A 14,551-nucleotide genomic window follows, 5' to 3' on the forward strand; every position below is an offset into this window, starting at 1 on the left:
CAATCAGGAGGCTGATGGTGATATGCAAGCCCTTTATAGGCTTGTGACTGTTTCTTTATGACTGTTGTCCTACCCTGTTGACTCTACAGAGACCGCAATCTTTATGTATCAGGGACAAGTGAAAGCTGCTCTAATAGAAGGAACGACTGCTTCACTTAATGATTTTACAGAATACTTAAGGTGTGCACAGCAAAGAAAAGCAGGAAAGAAAAAATAGGTTGGATGATTGCAGGGAAATTTCTGCGAGAAAAGTGAAAGCTAGTGGTTCACTTTTGTTTCACTCCTTGTTGCAGGTATCCTCATCATGATGTCCATGTGTAATGAAGTGCACGTGTACGAATACATCCCTTCAGTGCGACAGACTGACCTGTGTCACTACCATGAACTCTACTACGATGCAGCTTGTACCTTAGGGGCCTACCATCCACTGCTCTATGAGAAGCTGCTGGTGCAGAGGATGAACAAAGGTTTGCAGGATGATCTGTACCGCAAGGGGAAAGTCATTTTGCCAGGTTTCAAAGCTGTCAAGTGCCCCAAACAAAATAATTTCCCACACTTGTAGAAGTAGGTCTTTCAGAAACAATGTGCAATAAGGTACTACTGTCGTACTATAAACAAGAAGAGAATACTTGAAAAACTATCTTAGACCAATCTAGTCTTGAGTCTATAAATTGTAATTAAGTAGCAGGCATGAGAAATACTTCTTTTCTGAGCCTGAGTATTTATTATTGCTTTGCAAATAGTTAACAGAAAAAAAAGCAAAGGCTTAGCTCATGAAGGTGCAAAGGACGTACTTAGGCAGAAATATAATGTATTGTTGTTGCTGTGACTGTCAGAATTTGTCTGTGGTCTCATGCCACATATGCTAGACTGTAATTTTTTTAAATGAATTTATTTAATTTCAAACCTGGCATTGTGAAACAGCCTCTATTGTTCATGTATGTAGAGAGCGACCAGTTGAACAATGCAGCATTTCCTGTGGCTTCATGGGATTTTCACACTCTCCCAGAATGAAGTAATTGCTACTCCAAGCTGTGCAGTCATTCACTAGAGTAAACTTTAATGCCTGTTCCTAGGCAGGCTCAGTTCCAGGCCTCCAGCTGAACGGGGGCTTAGGGTGGCCCTGAAGTACATGTGGTGGGGGGTGGCTGTACACAGCTAAACCAGTTAAACTACTTGGATGTATTTTTGATGCCAGTCTCCCATTCTCACACTGACTGAAGAGGGAAGAGAGAAATGTCTCATTTCTTTAGAGAAAAAAGAATACATTTGTAACCTGATTAGGAAGAAAAACTTTCCCTGACTCTCAGGAAGGTGTGAGATGGAAATGCTGCCTTCCCCCAAGTCTGCACAGATACAAAAGATCCAGAGAAGGCCAAGGGAGGCTGTGGAGCATTCACCCATCACACTGAAAGCAAGCATAGAGGGGACTCACTTCTTGTCAGCAAAGATAGCATTCAGGAACACAGACATTATTTGTTAGGTATTTCATTGGTATCTGAATCAAAGTCACTTGTTCACAAGTTCTTGCTGTTCAGATAGGAGGAGTTTTCTGACAACAGGAGATGATATCAGCATTTTTTACTTAATGTTTGAAATACTATAACCCAGAAAAGCTGTCATGCCTGCAAAAAACCTGACTACGGATTGCATTTGGAGATAATTTGATATTTTCATTCATAACACACAAGGGCAATATTCTTTAAGGTACTTGTAAAAGTCTACCTAATTGCTAATATATTTAAAACATTATTTTCCATATTTTCCAAGACTTCAGATTTTCCAGGTGGTGGGAGGTTAATGGTTTGGAGTGGGTTTTTCCAGTTTTTTGGTTTGGTTTGGTTTGGTTTGGTTTTTTCCCACCTGACTGCCTTTTCTTTTAGACTAAGTTCAGCAGGAATATGTGTACACAAAAGCACAGCTATATCCTACTCATGTCCATCCAGTAAAAAAGCAGACAGATCAAAGAGGGATTGAAAAGAATAGCTGACTGGTTGTGGTGGGAAGTATTTTTTGTGTTTTGACTTAAGGAAAAAGCCTTTTGCCAGAAAGGCAAAAAAAAAAAAAAAAAGCAAACAATAGTAATGACTATTTCATCTTCAATTGTAATGTAAGTATTGTCACAAAATCCTTTTTCTCTCACTCAGCTCTTTGGGAAGCATTATTGGAAGGATCTTTTGGAAGGATTATTTTCCTTCCTCAAAATGAAGAATACGTGTCTCACATAGGACTTAGCCTTCTTTTTGGGCTTTATGATGATCTTAAGATTCTTCTTGTTGACAGGAATTATTTGTGGATGATCTAATAACTGTACTTCTGTGTTGTATGGATAGTTATGTCCATAAGGCATTTTGGTACATATCAAAATTAATAGGTTTTACTCATACTATCCTTGGACTCTGGATATAGTCCATACCAATTTCTTTTTAATGTTATGTCTGGTGGCAACTTTTATTCTTGCAGTTAATAACATTGTTATTTAAATGCATGGAGAATAGATAGCCTACATAGAACTAATCTATTTTTCCGTATGCTTGGTACCCTGTTTGCTAAACATAAGCAGTCTGAACAGTGCAAAATGTCTCTCTCTGCTGTACCCTGGGTTAGCTACAACATAAATATAAAGGAAGAGAGTTTAGCTTTCTAAGACTAGTGAATATGCTACTTTTCAATAAGCAGGAAATTCTAGAGTTCCAAAAAGAAAAAGAAAAAAATCACTTTGACTGGCCTGCAACCACTAACTTTTAACTTTGATTTTCACAGAAGAAGAATACTAACGGCATTGCTCAACCACCTACAGCAGGATTATGTAGTATTATTTATTCCCTCAATAATTTGTCAGAATAATCAACATAGCTATTGATTATACAGAGCAAGGCAAATTATAAAGTTTCATGTAACAAGTGCTAAGCATACCTACTTAGTACATCATTTATATACCAATGTAGAACCAGGTCCGAGATGTTATAAAATGAACTGTATAGTTTTCGTTCACTGGACTGCACATTCAAGCCCTTGCAGCCAAAATTTTTTCTTTGCCATATCCTTACTTATATGGCAATCAGTCCTCCTTCCACAAGTGCAAATGTGGGTGCTGTAGCACCATCACCTCAGAAGATGCTGCAGAGCTGTGCTGCAAATGCTTGCTCACAGACGAGGAAGACCAACCTGTGATGCCACCTTTAAAAAATGAGCCTGGCACGGCTTTCTAACACTGGTTTCCACTGTGATGTCTTACTGGTCTGCCTGTTCAAACACCTTGTGGTTGCTTAAAGAGCGTTTTCTCTCCTACCTTGTCTTGTCCTCCTTCAGTTTTTGGCGCAAGTGTGTTTGCTAGTTGAGGGCTCCCCTCCACTTGCTGTAAGGGAGGAAGGGGCAGAAATAGAGGGGAAACATAAAGGACCTGCAGAGATGTTCCTCTCACCACTTCTTACTCTCTGTGGCATTGGCATTGCTGGCTTTTATAAGAGCCCTTCAAGTGTTTTTACATTAATGGGCATTTCCCCATGCCTTGTGAGGGCAGAGAAATGTTTGCAAAGAACTATATTCAGTAAATTTAAAACAGTCAATATGTAATAACACTGAACCACGCATCTTCTAAAAATAATGGGTGAGAGTGCTGGTTTTAGATCTGTTTGTTAAATACAGCAATGTGAAAGGAAGTGCATTTTCTCACCCAGATCATGGGGCTTTTTGGGGAAAAGAAACAGGCATGGCTTCGTAGCTCTCCCATGTGGCTGTCACACATGGAGTGGGACAGCACCTAGAGAAGAGAGGTTTGTATAAACCTGGTGCATTGTGAGGTGCATCATCAGCCAAGCAATTGGCTCTGCTATTGGGCCCCTGAGCCTCCTTCGCACTTGTAGGCTTTAAATTTATGGAGTTCTACTGACAAGTAGGAACAAGTTGCCTTCAAACACTATCGAGCCTCATTTCTGTGCCCTGGTGCTGTGGACAACAGTTAAAGTTAACTGAAACAAACCAGAAACACAGCAGCAGCTTAAGGAAATGCGCTGAGTTTATGCTGAATTCAATTATGCTCTTCTTTCCCCACTGTGAATTCTGTAACTTTTCTGACTTGTGGTGCTCTATCATTTTATGCATTCAGTTTTGGATGGTTAAATCAAGGTATTCTTTTGTTTAATCAAGAAAAAAACAAGAAATATTTTGCCTCATTTTGAGCCAAAATCTTTTTGCTAGAAAAATAATAATTACTTGTTCCATTCTCTATAGTTCTAAAGGTTACCTCAGCATAAACTCCTAGCTCACTCCTTCCTTGGATTAAACTACTACACCTTTTTTTACTTTGTTGTGCAGTTTTATGCTGTAAAAACTCTGGTAAATTCAGTGAAATTACCTTGATGTACCTTTGGAGAGAGAGAGGGGTGGTATAAACACTCTAACGTGCAATCTCACTGTACAAATTTAATGTAAGCATTGCCTGTCTTTGGTCAAGACACTTTCTTTGGTGAAGATACCCAAATTCTGAACTTGTTGCTGTAGATCTCTTGCCAAAATCAGGAAAACCAAAAGAGTTGTTGGGTTTTTTTTAATGAAGACAAGTGTGTACACTCACTGGTTGCACAGACTGAACACAGTCATTTTAGAGACTGATTGAATTAAACAGGAGTTCAAAACACATGTGGAGCAAAACATAGTGGGGCTTTTAATTTCTTTTTTCTTCAGAAGTTTTTAAGGATGGAAAATGCCATTTGGACAGTGACACAAATGTACCGTGAAAGGAGTGTTAAATACATTGACTGCAACAATAAATGGTTACTCTTTTTCCCTTCACGCTTTCTCAAGTTGATGCATATTTAAATGAAATTCTGCTTTGAAGTTGGTAATTCAGAAGCCTGCTGTTAAAATGATTTGAATCTTTCCTAGCATCTATCCTCTCACACACAAGGAGGATACCTGATTTAACTGTTTGAAATTTAAAGTATCCCATATCTGGACATACCTGAACCACTTAATGAATTTTGACACTGCAGATGTCTTCTCTCTGGCTTAGCAATCAGATTCAAAATTTTGTTCTTGAAATAAGAGTTGTGTGTAAAAGCCTTACTTTTTTTCATATCATCTCATCACTCTTAAAATACGTAGTCATTGAACAATTCAAATATAGACTGTGTACTTTTTTAATAGCTTTGAGAATTATTTTGTATGATGATTTTTTTAAATGAATGTGTACTCTAATAACAAAGCTTAAGATTTTACAGGAGTCACATTTTTAAGCAGTGTTTGTATACATTTTAACACTTTTTATATTTTCTATTATGATTTTGTATATTTTTATGTATACACAGTGTACAGATTTTTTCCTGTAAATAAAACATTTGTTTTCATTTGTTTAGGAGTGCTGGTCTTTTCATATTGCCATAAATGAATCTCACTGAGCTGCAGGTGGAACAAAAGAGGGGAAGGTGCCTGTCAGTTCTGCCCACAATTTCATTGAAATCTCAAATGGAAATGGACAGCTAATCTGACAAGGAGGTATCACAGTAAACTACAGAAAAGAGGCAAATATTATAAAGCCAGTTTTATTCTAAAGCGAAGATGTGTACCCGAGCAGGTGCGCTAGGATTCCCTGGGAGAATATATTCACCACACTGCTCAGTGAATTTCTGAGCAGTAAATTTCTTGTCATTGCCAAGCCCTCTATGGAGTTCATGCTCTGATGAGTTGGTGGTGTACTTTAAATCCTGGTAGATTTCATCTAAATGGCTGTGCCACCCATTTAAGGAATCCAGTGTCATGTTTAACGGAAAAGAACAGACTTTTTAATAAATTATTAATTAAAATGAAAAACAACTTACCAAAGGGAAAATGTAACTTGTCATTCACTCTGTGATGACGTACTGTGTAACTCAATCACTACAAGCCTGCTTGCATCCATTAAAAGTTGGATTGCCATTGTGTCCACTCCTGGCAGTAATCATGCAGCTTATCCTGTGTATTGCACCACCTCCTGAACAGGCAGTGTTGAGGGGCTAGTTACTGTCATGATACACAAGTAACACCTCTCAGAAAACTCACATCAGTGAGATACACTAGAGGATAAACTGAATGCTGGGATCTACAAATTAAACAACTAATTGATACGTTCGAAATCCGGCAACTTCGCTTTTTCTATTTAAAAAACGAACAAGAAAATTGTATTGTATCTATTAAATGTCCAGTCAGCTTCACTCTCAGTGACATCAGAGAGGATGTTCTTATCTCACTGCATTCAAACTGTACCTCAGTAAAAGGTGGAAATCCATGAACTATATTGTGTGGGGCACAGAGGACATCTTGCTGTACACACTATTCTTCAGCAGGGACAGCTATCGGAGGTGTGACATTACCTTTCTGATAGTATCTCAGAGAGCCTTGGAGGCAACTAATTTTCAGGTTTATTCCCAAAATTGCACTGCCTTTGTTTCAACAACATGCCTTTTTTGGAGGTACCTTTTATCATTTTTAGCCAGCTGTGTTTCACTTGAGTAGTTCTTAGGGGCATAATTCTCTTGAGAGGTCAAACTTCATACAGGCATTTTGGTCTGTTTATCTGCATTATTAGCTTGCCTGTTGTGATCTGGCTGAAAGACTCATATCTCAGGATGATTAATTCAACTTGCTATCTTGACTGCAGCATGAACTTGTTGAAGCAATTCTCCTCCTCTCCTCCACTCTGGTGAGACCCCACCTAGAGTACTGCATCCAGATCTGGGACCTCCAGCATGAGAAGGATGTGGACCTGTTGAAGCAAATCCAGAGGAGGCCCACAAAGAGGTCAGAGGGCTTGGACACTCTTCTGTGAGGAAAGGCTGAGAGAGTTAGAATTGTTCAGCCTGGAGAAGAGAAGGCTCTGGGGAGACCTTATTGTGGTCTTTCAGTATTTAAAGTGGACTTACAGGAAAGATGGGACAGGCTTTTTGGTAGGGCCTGTAGCAATAGGACAAGGAGTAATGGTTTTATTCTAAAATAGTGTACATTTTGACTAGATATAAGGAATAAATTTTTTGTGATGAGCATGGTGGAACACTGGAACAGGTTGCCCAGAGAGGTGGTAGGTGCCTCATCCCTGGAAATATTCAAGGTCAGATTGGATGGGACCTTGAACAATTTGGCCGAGTTGAAGAAGGTCCTGATCATTGCAGGAGGATAGGACTAGGTGAGCTTTAAAAGTGACCTTCCAAGCCAACTATTCTGTGATACTATGACAAGAACAGCTAGACAAGCAAGGGAAGAGCCAGTCTTTTACTATAATCACATCCACCACCTTCCGCAGGTAACTGCACCGGCAGCAGCAATTAAACAGTATCTTACTGTGGGACTGCATCAATTGCTGTGAACAGAGCACTAACACTTGTGGTTTGTTTGGACTTCTGTTCTAGCTTTCCTGGTATCTTATTCTTACCAGTGTGACAAATTTGATTGCTTCATCAGAACAGCATAGTTTTACCTGCTGCACCCCAAAACTTGCCAATGTCTACTCCATATACATATCCTTCCTTGTTTTTTTAGATTCTACTTTTTTACACCAGTAAGTTACTCCAGAGAATGCACTTCAAAGAAATGGCAATACTGTTGTGGAAGTTAAGTATAGTCTGACTGTGGAACTTCATGCCTTGATAACCAAGGCAAGTAAGAATTGTGTGCCCTGTTATTTCTTTTTCCTAAAAATAAGCTAAGTAAATGCTTATTTAGTTTGATGAAAATATTAACTGATTATATTAAACTGACTGGGAAGTAACTCTAATGCAGTAATATAGTTGGGGTTTTTTACACTAGAGACAGAATAGCCACCAGAAAACTGGCAGCACAAGTAGGTTGTGACAAATCACAGGGGAAATCATTGCTGGTGTGATTGCTGGATCCTTAAGAATTATAAAAGTAAAGAATGAGATCAAGTGGAAGAAAGGGGGAGAGACAAGGAATTATGAAAAACACCAAGAAAATAGAAAGAAACAGCTAGGTGTACTGTAACAGATGAGCAGGACTGTTCCTTTTTCCTAATATTCACTTCCTTGGGTTTGGCATTTTTTCTTACGTTTTTTTCTGCACATCTGGAGAGAAACCCAAGTCATCTGTTGGTGCTCATACTGCTATTGTCAGGTTTAGTGTGCTGGGATGTGATCTTAAAATGACTTCTGCTGGAGTTCAGCTTCTTTGCAAACAAATGAATCCCACAAATTTAACTGAGAAAAGACTGACCGGGTTACAATGCTACGCTCCAAACAACCTCCTCCATGTGCTTATAGTCATCTGTATGACAACTGAAATAGGAAAACCAATTTCCTCTGGTGACCTGTTTCTGCATATAGACAAATACAAATCAAATACTGTCTTGATTCCAAGATGCTGACAGGTAGGGGATAATTACTGCAACGTCAACTCCTTATATGCTTGTGAGAAGATTCCAGAAACCCTGAGGGGTTACAGAGGGCAGGCAATTGGCATCACAGGTGCTTTGATTTTATGGAAGCAGCCAGAGGGGAAAACTACTGCCAGTGCTGACTCCAGGCTGTGTCAGCTGCTGTTAATTACCTTGCTCCCAGACAGTTGTCTGACTGCAACTGAGCTGCCTGATTAAAATATTTTGCTGCTCCACCTTCTAAAAGGTAGGTTTCTTCCACCCCCAGTCCTGGAGCACTGGTGGATATGTTGTACTGGCTGCATCCTGCACTACTGCTACCATGTGCAGCAGGTATGTCTCCTGTGCAGGTAAGGCCCTCGGGATGGGGGGTGGGAGTGTTGCTAATGGAAGAGGTTTGGGTGATTCTGGATTGTTTTGATTTGTATAAATCTAGAAGGCTTTGTGTTATCTTTTAAACATCACTTAGTGATAGTAGTTCTAGGAAACCATATGAATGTGCCTCAAGAAGTTTGGGTTCATGACTTGGGAGTTGTCTGCTGTTTTGTAAACTAGGCGGCATTCTCGATCTAAAGTATCTACACTTTGGACAAAGACAAGGACAGCATGAAAAGTTTTGGGCAAGTTAAGGCAAGAAATATGCAATATATGTCTTGGGCAAGCTAAAAGTGCCAGAGCTCTGCCCCTAGGCACAGCCCTACTGCCCATGAGGCACATGAGCCAGGAGGTTTAGATAAATGCTGTATCCTGAGTATGGAGAAGACGGATGACCAGAAAGGAAAAGTGGGGAAGGTTCTGTTCTGGACCTGTTTCTGAGACTGCTTTTTCAGTAAAGGGAATAGGAGTCTTAGCTGATGCTTCCAACTGGACCAAGCAACATTACTTTTCTCCCTTAGCAATATTCCTCTTTGGAAGTATTGGGTTATTTTTCGGTTGTTTCCAGTGCTTGTTTTCATTTATACAAATGAAATTATAAGCTATCTGATGGATCTAATTTAGACTTCACAAATGCACAGGGCAGAATGTAGCTGTCAGGACATTAGGCATTTTTAATGAGCAGTTGTAGCATCCCAAGAAGTAGAGATGAGAAGAAAACATGTAAGCTGTTACCAAAATAATATTAGCAGAGTTGTTCCATGGTAGAAAAGCAAGGAAAGCAGAAACAACAGAGCATATACCATGTCTGAGAAATATTGCCTTATTTTCGTGGTTGTAGCATGCTATTCAGATAATTGTTTTAAAATACTCCTTTTAGATTAAGTCCCTGTGGATCATGTGATCTCACACAAAGCTAACAAAGGGAGAAATCAAAGCTGAGGGGATCATATAGTGGGGATAGTTATTTTGTCAGAGGAAATGGGGAGGAACTTTCCTTTGCCCATGCTTCAATGGAATCAGTATGGTTTTTGAACTTCAAAGGGATTGATTATGCACAGGAAAGCAGATATTAACAATGCTACTGTGTCTTCAGTACACATTGGTTTACACATGGTTGTTGTCAATGGGTTTATCACTGCAGGAAAAACAGACCAGTTGTCATATTTATCTCACACATGCTCCTCCTTGGCCTTACACAGAGCTAATAAACCACATACAGTATACAATAGGAGTAGCATGTGAAGTTAATTCCTCCTACCTAACAGAAACTTCAGAAGAGTTTCCTAAAGCAACATTTGGAATAAGAACAGGCAAAGAACTTCAGTGAATAGCAACAAAATGAATCCTGCTTCTGTTTCTTATTCTTATTTCATAAGTTAGAATTGTTTAGGGTTTTGCAGTGTGATTGATGGACCCTGACTAACAGAGGCAGCAGCAAATTTACTGGTCCCTACAGTAACATTCTACTTCATGAGGAGAAATGAAGGGTCTATTACCACAGTAATACGGGATGAGTGATTCCAGATCTTTTTAAAATAACTCCTGTTTTGCTGGAAGTTCAAAGCATAACAATGAGAAGTATTTTAACACTTGAAAAATTTATGTATTTAGTTGCAGTCAATATGCTGTTCTGCTGACCCGGTTTTTTCTTGTATTTTTGGTTCTTCCACCATGGAGTCTAGATCAGCCCAAATGGATTAAAATAAAGACTCCAGCTGACTGTGATCAGTTTATGCTGGTATATTCCTGCCCCAATCTTGCTATGAATATAGTACATTATTAAATATTTGTAGAAATGTGATCTTATTGTGTGTGGGGGGGGGGGAGGTTGGTTGGTTGGTTGGTTTGGGTTTTTTCTTGTGGTAGGTTATGAACTGCCTATATTTGTCTATGTATGTAACACGTTTAGGGAAAAGAGATCTTCCAGATGTTCCTTACAGAGTTCCATTAAGGCTGAGACCCAGAACACTGCACAAGGAAATCCAAAGTGTTATTTCCATGAGGTGATTTTTGTAGTAAAATACCACTGACTATCTTCCCTAGTGAATTTCTCAGGATCTTTTTGCTTGAGGGTTGGTCACGCTTGCATTCTGCTAACAGTCTCACACACACACACACACACACACACACACACACAGAGGAACTTCAGCAGCTCTTGGGCTTTTTACCTACTGATTCTTCCTTGGCACTAATTAATTCCACCTCTGGCTAAAACACAGGTTCTTACAAGCCTCCTCCTCCCCCAGATTTCCTTACCACCTGCCCTGTTGCTTCTGTTGTCCAAAATTATATTTCCATCAATTGCTATGAATGAGATACAGGAAGTTCTCTGAAATGGGAATGCTGGAAGAACCTTTTAAGCCAGAGAAGATTTCTACTGCTGGATGAGGGCACTTGTTACAGAGCTCACACTTTTTCAAGGAATGAGAGCTGCAGTGTGGTAAGTGGTGGGTGTAAAGGATAAGAAATAAATCTTGCCTGGGTTTTACTTTTATCTTGGTTTGCAGGCAATTAGGTATTGATTTTACCCAAGGCAGAATTAGAAATTACCAAGAGGGGTTTGATTTGTGACTGTGTTTTAGTAGCAATCATTTGGTTTTATGTGTAATAAATGCAGTAACAGAACCCATTGGGTTGAGAAATCAGAATTTCTGTTATGACGGAATTTTTAATTCTTCTATAATTTCTTTCTTATATTGAACAAAACCAAAAGAAATTATCAAAAAATTCCAGACAAAACTCCAGACTGTCAAAATATCCAATTACAGGTAAATGTCTTTATGGAATTATAGTTCAGCTTCTGTTGGAGAGGATGAAAGTTTCACAGATATGTAGGCTTGGCAGAAAGATCTCTGAATGTAGAAACTGAGGATGAGATAGAAATGAAAGCAAGTTTTGATATAGAGTAAAAGATGTTTTGCTGAACCAGTGATCACTGAATAACTGAGAAGGCAAAGGTGGGAGATGAGTTGAGTTGGAAGGAGATTTTTATGATTAGGACAAAGGTATGTGACTACAAACAAAGACATGTTTTTCCCCAAGTAAATAAGTCTCAAGAAGAGCATAAGTAAATAGAAAACGTTTTTACCAAAAAGAGAGATATCACAGGCAAATAAGACATATCGATGTGGCAGGTAGAAGAAAGGTCTGAGAATTTTCCATTGTAAGCTTCAATTATAACTTACTTACTCTTGTGATTGGATAATAATGACTATAATATGGTGATGGTAGTAGCTATGATAGGCTATAGGCAAATGTAAAGGTATTGTGTGTGGTGCTTATTGGTTGTTATGTATTAAGATACTCAGCAAAGAAAGTATATAATGCTTTGTAACTTGAACAGAAGGTGGCTTCAGGTATGCCTACAAGCTGGAGCTGGCAGCTCTGGATACCCACTCCCTGAAATGCTGTAACTTCGCCTGTGCAATAAACAGCTTTCAAGAGAGCCGCCTGAAGTCCAGACATCCTTCGTAGACACTTCTCCTGTAAGCTTCATTCTGACTGTTCTCCTATAAATTAGATCACTGGGCTGGGCTACGATTCACTGCATTTCCTCCCCCTTGCTGAGCTACTGCTGTCCCTGCACATGGGGGATGCAGTCTGGTAAGAGAGCCTGATCTGCTGGGTGAAGGACAGTGTTTTTCATTGAAGATACTTTTAACAGGAACCAAGGTGTAGAAACCTAAGCAAGGAGATCTGGGCTGAAATATCCTTTTATTTTCCCTGCTGAAACTAAAATTGGCAATATTAACAGCTTCTCTAATATTGAAGAAGCCACATACTACACTGAGAAAAGTCTTTACTGGGAAATTGACTAACAAGTGAAAAAAGTGTTTGGTTTTTGAAGTTGGTGCTCGCTGGGAGAGAAGCGAAGAGTAGTGAAGGTGAAAAGTGATATGAATGTCTGGTTAACCTTTGCATCTTACTTGTAGTATATTCCTATTGGCCTAAAGCCAGCAAACACAGAAGTCCTGTAAAGCCCTGGGTGAGCTGTAAGGTCTTGGGCAAGTATTTTCCCTAAAGGGTTAGAACATTACATCTGAAGCAGGGTCATCCATAAAGTACTCAGTATACAATAGTTGTACCTATTGTAGTGGACCCCTGCATATATCTATACACCCATTTCTGAAAAACTGGTTCTAATTTAGATAAAGGGATTTAAGGAATCACTGTAGAGCTGATGTTCTTGTTTTCATTTCAGATTCTGAAGATAATAATAATAAAGAGTTAAACACTGCAAACAAGACAGAAATAAGAAATAACTCCTACTACACTGAGGTGTTGGTTCCCTACTAACATCCAGTGAATGCCTAAAAAGTTTCCCAAATGAAATACCCAGTTCCAAGCATGAGTACCAAAATTAGAATTTGAATAATTGTTTTGAACATGAAATTATGAAAAGAATTAAACTAGTTCACACTAGCAATGTGGGGATAGAAAGTTATCTACTTAGAGTGCCCCAGTATAAGGAAAAGACAACTACCAAAGAAGAAGGGCTTTTTGAGGAATAAATAAAACTGTAGCCAGTTTATAAACTGGCTACAAATAAATTGAGAGCAGTTATTATACTAAACATCAGAGGAACAAAGCTCTGTAACAGCTTCTACTTCAAAAGATAATGAACCTCAAATTTATTTTCACTTGGACACAGTCAGATTTCTGAATTGCATTAAATGATACAGTTTAAAAGGAAAAGGGGATTAGTCTTTACAGGCCCAGTACAGTTTTATATTGTATTTTCCATACTATGGCAATGATTATTTATTTGAGTACAGCAGATTTTTTTCCCTGGAGGAAGAAGGACATCAGGATAAAATCGTAAAATAAAGTTTTACAGATTTGAATTAGAATTTTCAAGCAAGTCCATGAGGGTTTGAGCACTAACCATTAATCCTTAAATCTCTCCTGTGGTAAGACTAGGATGATGACAATCATATGCTTTACAAGAATACCAAGGATTAACCCAATTAAAAATATTTATTTAGTGGAGGTTGCATAAATGCTGAAAAATTTTCTCTGTCTAGGAAAACTCATTTTGGTTTTTTTCCATCCATCTAATCTGAAATGATTGTTGCTTCAATTTGTATTAAGATATATGACTGCAAAGATATGCCTGGTACACACAGTAAAACTGAGAAAAATCTCAAGTGACACAATATGGAGAAAAATGTCCTGCTCTGAATAAAATTTTAGTATTATGCCACTGCCACATGACAAAAGATTACTCAGTTATTGAACAGAAGAAGAAAATTAGAGGCTCTGTCACTGCCAGGGTTACACTTGCTTTTTCAATTCTTTTTCATCTGTTGAATTTGATTGTCTTCATAAAGAAACTAAATTCTTAGTTTATCTAGTATGTTGTATTGCATTGCATTACAGAATGCTGCATTCTGTTTTCTTCAGCTGACCTATGCTTGCATTCAGCTTTGAAATGGTAAGTTGTACCAAATACTTAACTGGAGTCCTACTTATAAAACTTGGACGTATTACAGAAAAACAGAAACATTAGAATTGAAATGGGGAATTCTGAGGCTAAATTAATGCTTGACCTTAACCAAACCAAGGCATAGGCTGAAATTGAGTCTGATTCCTGACCAGCCATTGCAGCTGAGACTATTGCAACAGAAGATCCTGTGACATCCATTCAGTGTGGCTTGGCAATGCCATTTTGAAGAGTAGCTCAAGTTTAGACTACCTGTGGATCACCTATACCTTTGTAGGACTTTAACTGTCCACACCAAACTTGGAAATCCATTCAGAAAAAAAAAAAAAAAGCAAACAAACTGCCGAGTGCTTTCACCCAAGTTCTAG

The 14,551-nt window shown here is 38.7% G+C and overlaps 2 protein-coding genes across 4 annotated transcripts in view; one reads left to right on the top strand and one right to left on the bottom strand.

Moving 5' to 3' along the window:
* Window positions 1-3,981, top strand: part of ST6GAL2 (ST6 beta-galactoside alpha-2,6-sialyltransferase 2) — a 174,740-nt gene extending 170,759 nt beyond the window's left edge. For both annotated transcript variants that reach the window (XM_042039615.1, XM_042039608.1), the window contains one exon: window positions 294-3,981. In XM_042039615.1, the coding sequence (XP_041895549.1) occupies window positions 294-562 (269 nt within the window). In that variant the 3' untranslated portion in view covers window positions 563-3,981. The remainder of the gene's footprint in view (window positions 1-293) is intronic.
* Window positions 1-14,551, bottom strand: part of LOC121669972 (opsin-3-like) — an 87,264-nt gene that overhangs the window by 5,089 nt on the left and 67,624 nt on the right. The gene's annotated exons all lie outside the window — the stretch shown is intronic.

Source organism: Corvus kubaryi, unplaced genomic scaffold (genome assembly GCF_017639235.1).
Source record: "Corvus kubaryi isolate FWS band 111438036 unplaced genomic scaffold, C.kubaryi_AGA036_p1.0 133, whole genome shotgun sequence".
NCBI classification, from domain to species: domain Eukaryota; kingdom Metazoa; phylum Chordata; class Aves; order Passeriformes; family Corvidae; genus Corvus; species Corvus kubaryi.